Source organism: Gymnoscopelus microlampas (genome assembly GCF_963454915.1).
Source record: "Gymnoscopelus microlampas genome assembly, chromosome: 14".
NCBI classification, from domain to species: Eukaryota; Metazoa; Chordata; class Actinopteri; order Myctophiformes; family Myctophidae; genus Gymnoscopelus; species Gymnoscopelus microlampas.
The window spans coordinates 17,552,582-17,566,916 of record NC_139951.1 but is presented as its reverse complement, the minus strand read 5'-3'; the positions used below and the strand labels follow the sequence as shown (position 1 = coordinate 17,566,916).

The 14,335-nt window shown below is 43.1% G+C and overlaps 1 protein-coding gene across 3 annotated transcripts in view; it reads right to left on the bottom strand.

Annotated features, from left to right (window-relative positions):
* LOC311059662 (integrin alpha-M-like) overlaps window positions 1-13,508 on the bottom strand; it is a 30,486-nt gene extending 16,978 nt beyond the window's left edge. The window contains exons 1-8 of one of the 3 annotated variants that reach the window (XM_084077676.1): window positions 13,412-13,508; window positions 4,834-4,936; window positions 4,526-4,644; window positions 3,985-4,055; window positions 3,558-3,672; window positions 2,732-2,871; window positions 901-1,046; window positions 656-806 (exon numbers count right to left, since the gene is read on the bottom strand). In XM_084077676.1, the coding sequence (XP_083933802.1) occupies window positions 656-806; window positions 901-1,046; window positions 2,732-2,871; window positions 3,558-3,672; window positions 3,985-4,055; window positions 4,526-4,644; window positions 4,834-4,936; window positions 13,412-13,442 (876 nt within the window). In that variant the 5' untranslated portion in view covers window positions 13,443-13,508. The remainder of the gene's footprint in view (window positions 1-655; window positions 807-900; window positions 1,047-2,731; window positions 2,872-3,557; window positions 3,673-3,984; window positions 4,056-4,525; window positions 4,645-4,833; window positions 4,937-13,411) is intronic. The other 2 variants (XM_084077677.1, XM_084077678.1) reach the window with 2 other exon arrangements.
* Between the last annotated feature and the right edge of the window lie 827 nt (window positions 13,509-14,335).

The window sequence follows — 14,335 nt, the reverse complement described above, 5'->3', positions numbered from 1 at the left end:
AAAAAAATCGCGGCGCATACCGCACCCTTAAAGGACGACTTCACCACTTTTCAACCTATCTTCATGTAATAGGCCCTCACTAATGCTCATGATAAAATGATACAATTTTTTTCTACTTGGTCTCTGTCTCATAGGAGGGCTGTGGACAGTCCAGAAACCCGTCTACCAGACATCATCGTTAGGCAGGATTTTTTTCCCAAAAAGATTTAAAAAAATGTATTCAGATTTTTATTAAGGCGAGAACAATGGGATCTATTATTGCCTTGAAACTTTCCAGGAATACAAAGCCTGCAGTTTCTATTAGCTTGGATTCCCCATCGATGATGTCACTGGTAGATGGGTTTCTGAACTGTCTACAGCCCTCCTCTGAGACACAGACTGATTAGATTATTTTTTTTACCATTTTATCATGAGCATTAGTGAGGACCTATTATATGAAGATATGTTGAAAAGTGGTGAAGTCGTCCTTTAACCTAAAAGGTCTTCCCGCGGCTATGCCCTCTGGCTCTGCTAATAGCTGCCTCAGTGGCCTGTACTGTGTCTGTGGTATAAGCTACTGTACAGGTATGTCGAAATTATAATTCATTTCTGGTTTTCATCATAATTTCCCCCCTTTTAGTACATACATTTTTAAATGATGAGTAGGACAACTTACCCCAATGGCAAATCGAACAATGCCTTCCCTTGCAGCTAGGAAAGCAGCATTAGATAAGTCTTTCCTGTCATTAGACGCTCCATCAGTAATGACTATCAGGAACTTATTCACATTTGGTCTGGATCCTCTATTTCTTGAAAAAACACCTTGGCTGTCGGAATAAAATAAAATAAAAATGTTCATGCTAAACTCTTGTCATAAAATGCTCGACATTTGTGGTATGTTGTCAATATAAAGGTACTTACACAACATGTCTAATTGCTTTAGCTGTAAACGTCCGTCCATATTGTTGACTAATACGATCAATTTTAGATTGCCAAGATCCTGAGGTGGCAAAATCGTCAAAATAATTGTGGATGTAGGGGTTTTCAGAGTACTGGGCAACTGCAAACTGCAAACACAGGTACAATAGAAAAAGATTGAATTCACTGTTTAGTTTAGTTTAGTTTAGTTTAGTTCTCAAACGTCTGATAGATGCTCGTCTAACACTGAGTTTTTAGCGGTGCCAACCGCTCTACGTTTGACTCTGTCTGCGTGTCCGTCCGTCCGTCCGTCCGTCCGTTTGTGTGAGCACGGGATGAGCACGGCAAAGAAGCAACACATACAAACACACGCACACACACACACACACACACACACACACACACACACACACACGGACTTGCAGATTGCCTATGCCATCTCTCCTCTCATTGGCCACACGTGCCACTGGTTATCAAAGAGGGGTCCAGGGACCCCCAGCGTATGAGCACGGGATGAGCACGGGATTTTAAACAGCTATAACTCCAGTTTCCAGCATGCCACCAAGTCCAAATTCAGTATGTGGACTTAGACCACCAATAGGGACGAGCATGAATTGCTGAAGCCCCGCCCCCTCTGTCCAGGGACCCCCAGCGTATGTTATGTCCGTCCGCCCGTATGAGCACGGGATGAGCACGGGATTTTAAACAGCTATAACTCCAGTTTGCAGCATGCCACCAAGTCCAAATTTGGTATGTGGACTTAGACCACCAATAGGGTTGAGCATGAATTGCTGAAGCCCCGCCCCCTCTGTCTTCCCATTGGCTGGCCTTTACACAGCCATAACTCAAGCTCACAGCATGCTACGGAGTACAAATTTTGCACATGGACTAAAACCACCAATAGGGACGAACTGTAATTACTTAAGCCCCGCCCCCTCTGTCTGCCCATTGGCTGGCCTTTAAACAGCCATTATTCCAGTTTGCAGCATGCTACCAAGTACAAATTTGGTAAGTGGACTCAGACCACCAATAGGGACAAACTGAAATGAGTTAAGGCCCGCCCCAAAGGCATCGCTTCCTTCACACAGGGTGTGATTCTTTTTATGTACTGTATACAGTAACTCTTGTAGTTATCACACTGTAGTTGTTTTGGTTTTTGGCGCACAATGAATTTCATGTGACTTTTACTTTGTGATAGGTATTGCTGATAAAAAAAGTTGAACCTTGTGCAAACGTCTGCATGAGCGTTGATGAATGATGAATTGTAGGCCTACATCTGGTCATGTCAGACTGTATGTAGAAGCTGCAGGAAGCAGTGCGTCTCATAAAGATGACATTAGGAATTCCAGAATGGTATAGTAGAATTGTGGCCGTCATCTTATCTGAGTCCTGTTATAAATTTGGAACCTACAGTATGGTGCAAGATGCTTATTAGACTGTTCACAGCAATGCATGGCTGTTTATTTGAATCACTCCTGTCTGTGAACTAAATCATGAAACAAAATAACTTTTGTGAAAGAAAGGTGGTAGGAATGATCAGTAATTGAATTAATTGGGATGTTAATTAGATTAAATTATGTCATCCTTTGCCATGTGACATCACACTGTGCCATCTAATTCTCTCTATCTGTGAACAAAGTCATTTGGGTGGCCAGACTTGGAGGGAATGATCAGTAGGTCACAATCAAGGTCATGGCGCGACGGGATGCGGGGGGTTGGGACGCGCGACATGACGCGCAATAACCCCACGCTTTGCAATTACTTTCGCCTGCGCACTTCACCGGGTATGGTCTAGTAAGTTATAATTTTACATGACCAATTATACTAGTCTCACCTGTAGGAGTGTAGTTTTTGTCATTAGCGAGTTAATCACACTTTTAACAAAAGTCTTCATTTGTATGAAATCAGAGGCGGAAACACTGCCTGAGCCATCCAGTAAGAATGCAATATCTGCTGCCTCCCCTGCAGGACACTCTGTTAAAACATAAGAAGAAAAGAATAAGGTCATCTTTTGTTTGTTGTACTCTGCTGTTTCTCTGCAACCTTTACATAATATTGATATAACAGTATTTTATTAAAGGACCACTTCACCCACTCTCAATCTTATCTTCATATAATTTGTTCTCACTAATGCTCATTATAAGATGCAGAAGAGATGAACGCTGGAGCAACACAATTTAAGCCTTTTATTATTTAGGTGCAAGTAAAAAGTTGACTTTTAGTCTATTGTCCCTACCCTTGTGACGCACCGGACTGGCCGTTTAAGGCTGAGGCGCAACAGTAGAATCCCTTTGTGCTCATTATAAGATGTCACAATGTCTTTCTACTCACTCTGTGTCTCTTTGGTGGGCTATGGACAGTTCAGAAACCTACCAATGACATCATCAATGGGGATTCGAAGCTAATACAAACAAAGGTCTTTCTCTTCCTGGAAAGTTAGCATGTTGAAATAGAAGCCATTGTTCTTGAATTAAGGAACTGTCCACAGCCCTCCTCCGAAACAAAGACTGAGACAAAAATGGTACCATCTTAGTGAGGAACAATATGAAGATAGGTTGAAAAGTGGTGGAGTACTGTGTGTGTGTGTGTGTGTGTGTGTGTGTGTGTGTGTGTGTGTGTGTGTGTCAGTACTTGTATTTAAATCAACATACAGTATTTACCTTCAAGAGATGATGGCACAGGTGATCCAACCCTGTCATCTGCACTTATCTCTAAGCATACACCGTTGTATGTGGTGATAGTTGTGCACTCTCTTGGAATGGTTGGACCACATGCCTGGAATGGGAGAACAGAATATCTCAACTCAATGTACAATATTTTTGTTTTGTGGAGAAGTTACACTGTCACAGGGACAAATGCAAATATATATATATGAGAGAGAGAGAGAGAGAGAGAGAGGGAGAGGGAGAGGGAGAGGGAGAGAGAGAGAGAGAGAGAGAATTACACTTACTGTAGATGATTAGGAATAGTTTTATACTTATAACCATTATCCCAGAACGTTTTATTGACAAAATACTCAAAACACAAACCAAGTACATAAGACTCTTTCGTATTTGCATTTAATATAACTGCAGTTAATGAACTCACAATTGTCTTTCCTGTGGTAGGGTCATTTGTCATTGTCAAGCCAAGGGACATGTTGACTGCAAAATCTGGCACTGTATTAAACATAGCATAAGGAAGATGGAAATATAAATGTACAGATTAAAATAATAGTCACAAATGAAATCCCTTCTCTGTTACATCGTCAGTCAAACATTCAGTATGTATTTCTGAGTAGTCTGCCATCATCTTATTATGTCAGGATTACTATAAATACTTCTTGCATTAATACATATCCAATATTATTATTATAGAGGTTTTGTTCTAAAATAATGTAGTCACCACTTGAACAAGTGATACTGCCCCTTATGAATGAGTTAATGCAAACAAAATAATCACACATCACGTTACTTGGTTAAACTGTCAAGAAACTGAAGTTGTTTATAGGTACCTTTAAATCACAATTGCGGCTGAGACCATTTGTACTGCATAATGAACGAATTACGATCATGTAATGATTATTCAGTTTCTCCAAAAATGGCATATCATTTAATGAACTTTTTATGTTGATGTTTATGTTGCCTACCTGTAATAGACATGGGGCTGCATGACTCTGTAGAACACTTAAATATTTGGCCGCTCCTGTCTTGTGAAAGGGGTGCAGTGGGTGCACTGACCAGTATGCTAAAGGGAGCAATCCGTGACCTGAAAAGTGTTAACAAAATATTGAATACATCCAGAAATTAAATTTTCTGAAACTTATCCAGTTTCAATTAATGACTGTTCTATCATGGGGAGTAATTAGCGTGATGGGTAAAAGGAAAAATATGACAAGCATGTCAGTGTTTTAGACTTGTGTTCAGTCACACAAATCCATGCTCTGTCTTTATTTACCTTGATTGTCTTTGAACCACCTTGTATCCAAATCCATCACCAGGTGAACTCAAGGATTTCCAAACCACAGGATCAATGTTAAAACCAAATACAGCTTGGAACACTGAGCAAAAATAAGGAACAACAGCTCATCAAAGTAATATAATTAAGAAATGTTATGTTATGTCCATGGTAGCAGCCTGTACTACTGAAGTTTGCAACTCCCTGCATGAAGGGGAGAGAAGCTGTAGGAAACACTCTCAAATGTATTGCCTATTAAAATAAATCTATATCGGTGTGATTTATACCTACATTTCCCAGCAGACAGATTTGAGCAACTGGTTAACAACTTTCCCTGGCTACATTTAGTTTAGTAAAAAGCTCAATTACAAGTGAAAGTTGCTCAGTCAAATTTGTACTTGATTTAAAGTGCTGGAGTTCTTCCTTTTAAAAATACTTCACTATTCAAAAGTACATGCTTTCAGAAGTACAAATTACATTTTCTTTTTAATATCAATGCATTGCTGTATTGTGATTGACATATTTTCCCAAACAAATAAAACAATTTTCCAGAACTTTTCAATAGCAAAAATAGCAGATCTAAAGCTCACAGTCACAACGCGTCACGATGCAATGCAAGCTTGTAGATCTGCTATTTTCACTATATTTGAAATAGAGTGGTTAATTCATAATGCACTTTTTGCCTACCTAGAAATATAGAGTCAAAAGTATTTGTCTTTGAAATGGAGTGGGGTGAAAGTCACACGTATCCAAAAATACAAAATGTTGTATGTTGAATGTTAGTGAGAGCAATTTTCTGCACCAAAAGCACCAAGTGATTGTATTCTCTTTTCACTTTCCTTACAAGGTAGTGTAATAATCTGAATGTCCACACATGTCGTTCAGGTTACAATAGACTCCAATGCTTTACTTTACTGTCCCGAGGCAACGGGACAGTGGGGAGTCTGATTGACATGGGACGACCATAGAGCAGGTCAGCTGGGGACCGATTGGTCGTGAGGTGAGGAGTAGCTCTGTAGTTCCTTAAGAACTTGTGCAATTCTTGCTTCCATGGTTTACCTTCTGCCGTTGCTGTGTTGACTGCTTTGGTCAGGGTGCGCATGAATCTTTCAACTTCAGCATTTCCTTGTGGCCAGTAGGGAGTAATCTTCCTGTGATGGAAGCCAAGATATTGTGCAAAGTCTGCAAACTCCTTACTTGAAAACGGGGGGCCATTGTCAGATTTCACCTCCAGTGGGATCCCAGCTATAGAGAACACTTTGTCTAGGAGGGGAATTGTTTTGCCTGCAGAGGTGGAAGTTGTAATTTCCACGAAGGGAAATCGGGAGTATTCATCCAGAATGACAAGGAGGTAGTCACCTGATGGAAAAGGTCCACAGAAATCCACAGAGACTTTCTGCCACGGTCCTTGCGGGAGCTCTGACATCTGTAGTGGCTGGTGTACCGTTTTAGGAGTGGCTGACTGACAGGGAATGCACTGGGAAATCAGTTCTTTAGCCTGTTTGTCTATCCCAGGGAACCAGACCTTTTCTCTAAGCAGCTGCTTTGTTTTAACAATGCCTTGATGGCCTTCATGTGCAAGAGCAAGGGCTTTGGCCTGTAATGTCTTTGGTATTACCAGTCTGTTACCCCTAAGAAGCAGACAGCCTTCATCAAAAGCAGTAAGCTCATCTCTGACGTTGTGGAATGCTTTGAGAGCTGCTCGATCAGATTCCAATGGGAAATCCACATCCAGACTTTCCCAGCTGCCTGAATGAAGGACTTTGATCAGGTGCTGAAGTAGTGGATCGATCGCTGTTTCTGTTTTAACTTCCTGAAGAGTCATTGCTTTGGGTACTGCATGTGTTGCAACAAAACGGACGTGCATTTCTGTATCCACATCATCGGTGAGCACTGAAAAGTGAAGACATTGTGGATGGCGGGACATGTAGTCGGCTGGATTACTTTTTCCTGCTTTGTGAATAACCTTGAACTTGTAAGGCTGGAGTCTGAGAGCCCACCTCTCAATCCTGGCTGGCGTATGCCACAATGTGTGTCGTCTGTGTCTTTTTATCAGTTTGTGCAAGGATTGCACCTAGGCCAACTGGGCTGGCATCCACAATGACATTTGTTTCCCTGTCTTGATGGAAGTAGCTCATCACATAGTCTGTCCTTGAGTGTGTTCAGTGCCTCAGTGTGCTTTGCTTCCCAGGACCATTCTGTGTCCTTCTTTGTGAAGTCACGCAGCGGCTGGGTGATTGAAGAGAAATCAGGAATGAAACGTGCACTGTAGTTTGCCATTCCTATTAGGCTGCGCACTTCACTTGGGTTCTGAGGGAGCGACATGTGTGTGATAGCCTCAATCTTCTTCGGGTCGGGTGAGATGCCATCTTTTGAGAAAATGTAGCCATAGAACTCCAAATATGTTTTGTGGAACTCACACTTGTCTTTGTTGATAGTCAGGTTGTTCTTGTGTAGGCTCTCAAAGACTGCTTCTAAGGAGCGATCATGTTCTTCGGCTGTGGCACCATAGACCAGGATATCATCACTGAAATTCCGGACTCCTGGGATTCCATGGAGTACATTCTGGATTGTGTGTTGGAATACTGCTGCTGATGAGATTCCAAAGATGAGTCTTGTGTATCTTCTCAGTCCGACATGTGTTGAGAATGTTGTGATGTATCTTGACTCAGGAGCAAGTTCTAGCTGGTGATAGCCTGCATTGAGGTCCAGCTTTGAAAATATTGTTGCACCGTTGAGGTCATGCACAATGTCATCCACCGTTGGTGAGATGTGCCGTTCTCTCAGCACGGCTGTGTTGGGCAGACGCATGTCTATACAGATGCGTACCTTTTCTGGGTTCTTGGGCTTTGGCATTGCTACAATGGGGGACACCCATGGAGTAGGGCCTTCTACTTTCTCAATAATGCCTTGGTCCTCCAAGAGCTGCAGTTCCTGTTCCACCTTCTTCCTGATGTGAAAAGGGATGCGGCGGTGTGGTTGCATGACTGGAGCGACACTCTGGTCAATATGAAGCTTGACTTGGAAATCCTTTAACTTTCCAATTCCTTTTGCAATGTCAGGATATTTAAGCATGAGATGGTCTGCTTTGGACATGGTGGGTTTAATTGAACACACTATCCTTATCAGTCCTAGCTCAGATGCAGTCTTGTACCCGAGCAGGGAGCCGTGGTCACCTTGCACCATCTAACTATATAAATGGCGACCAACTTCCGCACCCTCGGTGTCCACACCCCACAGCTCTGTTATCGACTAAACAACGCACCGCCAGACCACATGTCGCCAACTGACTCGCCACGCCGGCCGCGCTGAATTTACGCCTCGCGTAGGGGACATCTCACTGCTCAATACACCTTTTCCACCGCGCAACATAATTAATTCTACTCACCAAATGTCGGACAAAACGGAAGGGGAGGCAGCTTCGTACCGTTTACCGTGCGCACGACCTCATCACCACAACAGCACGCAGCCGCTGCGGGGTTTTTTTCCAAACTTTTTTTTTGGTCACCATTTTCTCCAGGCACCATTTCTGGTGTAACGTCGGGTGTTTCTTTTCACCAGCCAATCACCTTTCACGTTGCCACGTCCGTTGCCACGTCGCGCTGACGTACGCTAAACAAGCGCTGCCGTGCGCACAATGCAAACGAGCCCAAAGGCGCGCCAAAATCAGCCGACCATTGCTTAGACACAAAGTCAGACCTGGCAACGCAGCCTACGCCAATCATGTGTGAGAGATCTACAAGCTATGGGGCAGAGACGCCACCGTATCTTAGCAACAACTACAGCGCTCACTCTCATTGGTCGTCTCACGCTAAGAGCAGTCTCCAGACAATGGCATCGCAGACAGCTTGCTGTTACTGCTGTAGCCATCACAGGCAGTTGCAGCACGACGGACAGGGCGCTGTGATAGCTGCCATGTCGCTAACGCTAACCTGGTTGTCATGCCTGCAGCGGCTGTGCAATCACTTTGTCAACAATGCACGTTCGTGTGGTGAATGTCTATATTGCTGCTCAGTTCGTCCATTGTAGATGGTGTATGTTTGTGTGTGTCTTCTGGAGAACTATGTCGCTCCACAGCAACTACAGTAACTAACGTAATGGCAGGACCGCCCCGTGCAACAGATGTTAGGCTGCATTATGGTCATGTAGTAATTTCAGATAATTTCGCTCCGATTACAGCAGTGTTTATCAACCCTTTCACGCCGCCCCCCCCCCCCCCCCCAAATACACGTACTTGATCTGGGACCCCCCCATTCTGTTTGACTCCGTTCCACAAGTAAATATTGTGAAAATAGCCGATCTACAAGCTCGAAACGCCTCACGTTCAGAGGCTTTGTAAGCTTGGAGATCGGCTATTTTCTACATGATTGCCTCTTTCTTACATTCTTTGCCAATGTGGCCCATGTTTTCATAGCATAGTTTATTGACTACTTCTGTTGCAGAAATGGCCATTTCCTTTACTTTCGGTTTTTTTTTGTCTCCGCCAGGCCGAAAGGCATGGCGCAACACTATGTTTCACCCCCTGTCCGTCCGTCTGTGATAGCTAATCTCTCACATCGTTGACTTGATCGCAGCAAAATAACAGCCCGATGTGGAGAGTCAGTGAGAGCTGGATAAACGACGTAAAATGTGTCAAAAGGAGTCTGTACGGCTGTCGATAAATGAACACATGACGTTGGTGGGAGAGCAGATATTGTGTCTTTTGGACAAACAGCAGCGTGGTGCTGATGTTTGTTGTGTGAAGCAGCTTAATGTCAGAGTGTTTGTGTTGGAGCGCCTCAGTGCGGCTGCAGAGTTCATGTGCAACCTCTTCCAGAGAGACACAGAGACACTAGAAACTCTGCTGGGGAAAAAAAACACTGCTGGCCATTGACTTTCCTATGGACATTGATCTACACACTGCAGGTATATCTGCTACACACACAACATCAAACTACACACTGCAGGTATGATGCAGCGTTTGCATTACAGCCAGCATGCCAGCGTAGTTCCCATATGGTTTCAAGGTGGGCTAAACCATATGGACCCCATGTCAGCAATGTCAGCGGCATCCACTTCAGTCCCAACTGCGATGCCCATGCAGGCTATAAGTAGCTTCTACCTGGCCCTTAGGTGGGCCCCAACTAGCCATGTTTATGTGGGACCAAGGCGGGTCCTAACTGGGTTTGCCCATGCAGGCTTTAACTGGGTTCTACCTGGGCCCTAGGTGTACCCTAACCAACCACAGTGCAGTGCCCATCGCTCCAATTGTTGTGACGTCAGGGCTCTCAATACTGCACATTGGTGGAGGAGGAGGGGCCGCAGGCCGACCGCACACATCGCTGAACCAATGGTAGCCCACGGATGTTTCCTCTGTGGATTTACAATCTGCCCCTCTATGCCACATATCATCCGCACTACAGGGTCTTCACTGACCGAGCCACGGCCCCACTGACCCTCATGACGCTACGCCACTTAAACGTGCGGCAGCATGCGCTGGGTTGCCAGGTTTGCACAGCCTGCGCCAGAAACAAGCAACCACCTTCATGAAAAAAAAAAAAAACACCGAAATGGTCCGCAATGTTCCAGGGGTGTCCCCGCGCGTCCCAACACTCCACAGGGGGTCAGTGGACCATCAGGGGGTCCGCGGACCCCCTGTGGACCCCCTGAAACATAACAAATATTATTTCTTCAAATTTTTTCCTTTTTCAAAAAAAAAATTCCACAGTTTCACTCCGGCAATTTGGGTCCCCCAATATACACACGGCTGGGCCCCGTGCGCGGCTGGGGTTGAGGGGGGCGTAGCCCCCCGAAACTCTAGTATAGAATACAGCAGGTGTGGATTTGCCATTGGCAGAGACTTCCGCATGTGCTTTACCCAGGAGGGGAATTGGTGTCTGTATGCCATATGGGAAAATCTTCTTGGTGCATTGTTCAAGAGTGATATTTGGCATGGCTTGTTCATAAGCGGTTCTATCCAGCAGATTAACTTGGGCACCAGTGTCAATCAGGACATCCACAGGTCTCCCAGCAATCCATATTTGCGTTGTTGGTGGTGGTTCAGATGTATCTTTAGCTTGTGTGACATAGACATATTCATCATCCGTGCTTGAATCAGCTGCAATCATGCGATCAACAGATTCACCTTCATGTGTTTGCATTGTTTTCACTCTCGGTCGTTGATAGTCTCTTCGTCCACGTGGCTCTTTCTGTGCTGGTTGGCTACGTTGTTCTGTGTGTTGCTTTGACAGACAACAACGAGCAAAGTGATTGAGCTTACCACATGCCCTGCATTCGAGTCCTCTCGCTGGGCATGCTGACTGGCCACCTTGATGTGGGAATGTGCCTCCACAGTTCCTGCATGGTGTTTTATCATTTCTCTCTGGTCTGCGGTCTGTCTGTCGTTGATGTGCTGTAGCCCACGTCTTGCTATCTCTAATTGACATTGCTGCGACTTGTGCACAGTCAATTTTGTTTTCAATACTTGCGGCTTGCATTTCAGATGTTTCAAATGACCTGGCGAGGTCAAGGAGGCCTTTAAGGGTTAAAGCGGCCTCTCTAAGTGCCCTCCTTCTTAAGCGTGATGACGTGCAACTGAGTATGATTTTGGACTTTATTTCCTTGTCCACATCAGCAAATTCACATGTCTGGGAAAGCTGTCTTAATCTTGTGGTATAAGCATCAATTGTTTCACCTGAGTTTTGCTTTGATTGGCGAAAAACATAGATTTCATATTCCACATTGTGACTTGGGCGAAAGTAGTTTGTGAGTAGTTTGACAGCTTTGTCATAGTCATCATCCGCACCTTTGTCAGTGAATGTCTCAAATATATCCTGCACTTGGTCTCCTGCATAGTACAATAGCATAGCTCTCTTTCTTCGTTTGTTATCAACATTAGCTGCAATCAAGAAAGTGGTAAATCTCCTCATCCATTTTTTCCATGTAATTGCCAGAGCAGCAGGGTCTGCATTTATGTCAAAAGGTGGGAAGGAGGGTAGTTCTGCAGCCATGTTTTGTGCCTTTATTGTAGCTGCGAGTGTGCTTGTTTGTTTTTTTCACACAAAAAAAAACGTTTTTTGTTTGTTTGTTTTTTTCAAAATGTTTTTTTTTCTTCACACAGTTAGCATCTTCCAGTCATTTCCATTAGCGCCGATCTGGCCTCTTATCAGTGTCATTTCCATTCGATTTGCAAATGTAAACTACTTCACAGTTTAGTTGTGCACACACAGTAATATGGCATCCAATGTGCTGACTCACGTATCCCTTCTGTGCTGCTGTTAGCTTGTTAGCTGCCTCGTTGTTGTTGTTAGCTGTTAGCTTCAAGAGCATCTCTCAGGGGAGAGGAAAAATAAAATAAAAATCACCGTGGATTCTTGAGCACTAGAAAGCTGCATCACTCGTCGCCAATGTAATAATCTGAATGTCCACACATGTCGTTCAGGTTACAATAGACTCCAATGCTTTACTGGTGGTCACTGTTACATTACAGAGCACACATTCTGCCATCTAGCATCACTCTCTCTGTCGCTGACTAGTGATGTCATCATGGTTACTCTTAAAGGGGAGTAGGGACACTACAGGTAGCAACAAGGAATTTCCTTCTTTTTTTTTAACAATATGACAACACCCTGTTGTTGGTAAAGGTGAGAAATACAGACATTCAAAGATGTGAGTAACTGAGCATTGGCCTTAATTCAACCATAACCTTACTGTGCATATCAACAGTATATTAAGTTATGTGTTAGCGAGGAACTAAGTAAAACCAGGCATCACCGCCCATTCACTTTTTACAGCAATTGATTGAAAACGAAATATTTGAACGGTAATTCATTTGAACAGGCATAACTCATGTCCCATTTCACCTGTAGCCATGACAATTTTACACACATGCGTTTCCTCATTAGGAACAGATTTTCCTCAAGGACCCATAAGTTCCGCCTCTAAATATCCCACCATTTTTAATTATACGAAGAAATCTCTCAAATCCCAACTCCCAATTTAGCAGTCAGCACCGAACAGTCTACACACAATCTAGGGAGCAATATATAAAATCCCAGTTGATGAAAAGCTGGTACATAACAAAAAATAAGTCTCCATGAGCAAATGAATATTGTAGAGGGCATGGCTATTCATAAGATGCAAATTCCGTAACTCACAAATGTGTTGATGTAACACCACAACTGTGTAGCTTATCAGCAGAAAAGCAGAAGTCGACCCTCCATTATTAGCTCATGAAAACAAAAAAGGTGTTGCTAGATAGCTTATTTCCAGTTTAGGCCAACCAATGACCATGATGATTTTTCTTTGACCCCATGCTGTCACTATGGCGTATTTTGCTCACCTGTTTTGTTGTTATCGTTAAAATAGAATAATGTAAATCTAAATATTGCTGAAATTTTACATTTCCAGCAAGGCAAAAACATCCGACATCCAGCATCAAATCAACTACAATACTGATTCTATTGACATGCTTTTACTGTATACAAACTCAGCAGTTAACTTGAACACGTTGTTTTTTTTAAAATACAGCCACTACATCTACATTGAAATAGTTCATATACTTGCTCAATAGACTTATTAATGATATTGATATACTCACAGAGGATCACACAAGGCAAAACGTGACCCATCCTCTCCTGTGATGAACGACTCTGATAAACCTTTCTGCTTCCTACTGTATATTCACAGTGAATTAATAGCTACTGCTGTGTGAAATAGATAAATGAAAGAGAGAAACATTGCCTGTCAACCTTGACCACTTTCACCTTCTTCTAGGCAGCCCAATGGTGTTTGTCTAGCCACAGTAACTGTGACTGTGTGTGTGTGTGTGTGTGTGTGTGTGTGTGTGTGTGTGTGTGTGTGTGTGTGTGTGTGTGTGTGTGTGTGTGTGTGCGTGCGTGCGCGCACGTGTGTTTGTGTGTTTGTGCTTGTGCATGTGTACATTTGTGTGGATGTATATGTCTTCATGTATAATACAAAATAACATAATTGTTAATTGCATGGTACTAGTCTATACTGACGGAAATTAACATGGTTTCTTCATATTGATGAGTGAATATACTTCAAAACGGTAAAAAAAAAATATATATATATATATTTATTTTATTTGAAGTAATGTTGTTTACTTACAATGTGTACGTTTGAAAGTAAGGTACAACACAAACTTTTTTGCTTCATAGCTGTAAACTAATTGGAACGGTAATACAAAAGCCTGAGTAGATGTAAAATGACCCCAAACATTTTTTAAAGTGAAATATCCCTTTAAGTTTAATAGATCTGGGCCCTTAACAAAAAAGTCAACATAACAGAACTAAAGTCAAGCACTAGAAAGATGTGCTCCCTAGAGCATAGATCTCTGCCAAACATTGCTTTTTAACACCATAAACCCTATATACTTAGTTGACCGGGGTCTCAGGGCTGGTCCACTTCATTTCTTCCCTCTACACCAAATCTCTGAAAATATCCGATCTACAAGCTCACAACCCATCACAACGCAACGCATGTGAGCTTGTAGATCTGCTAT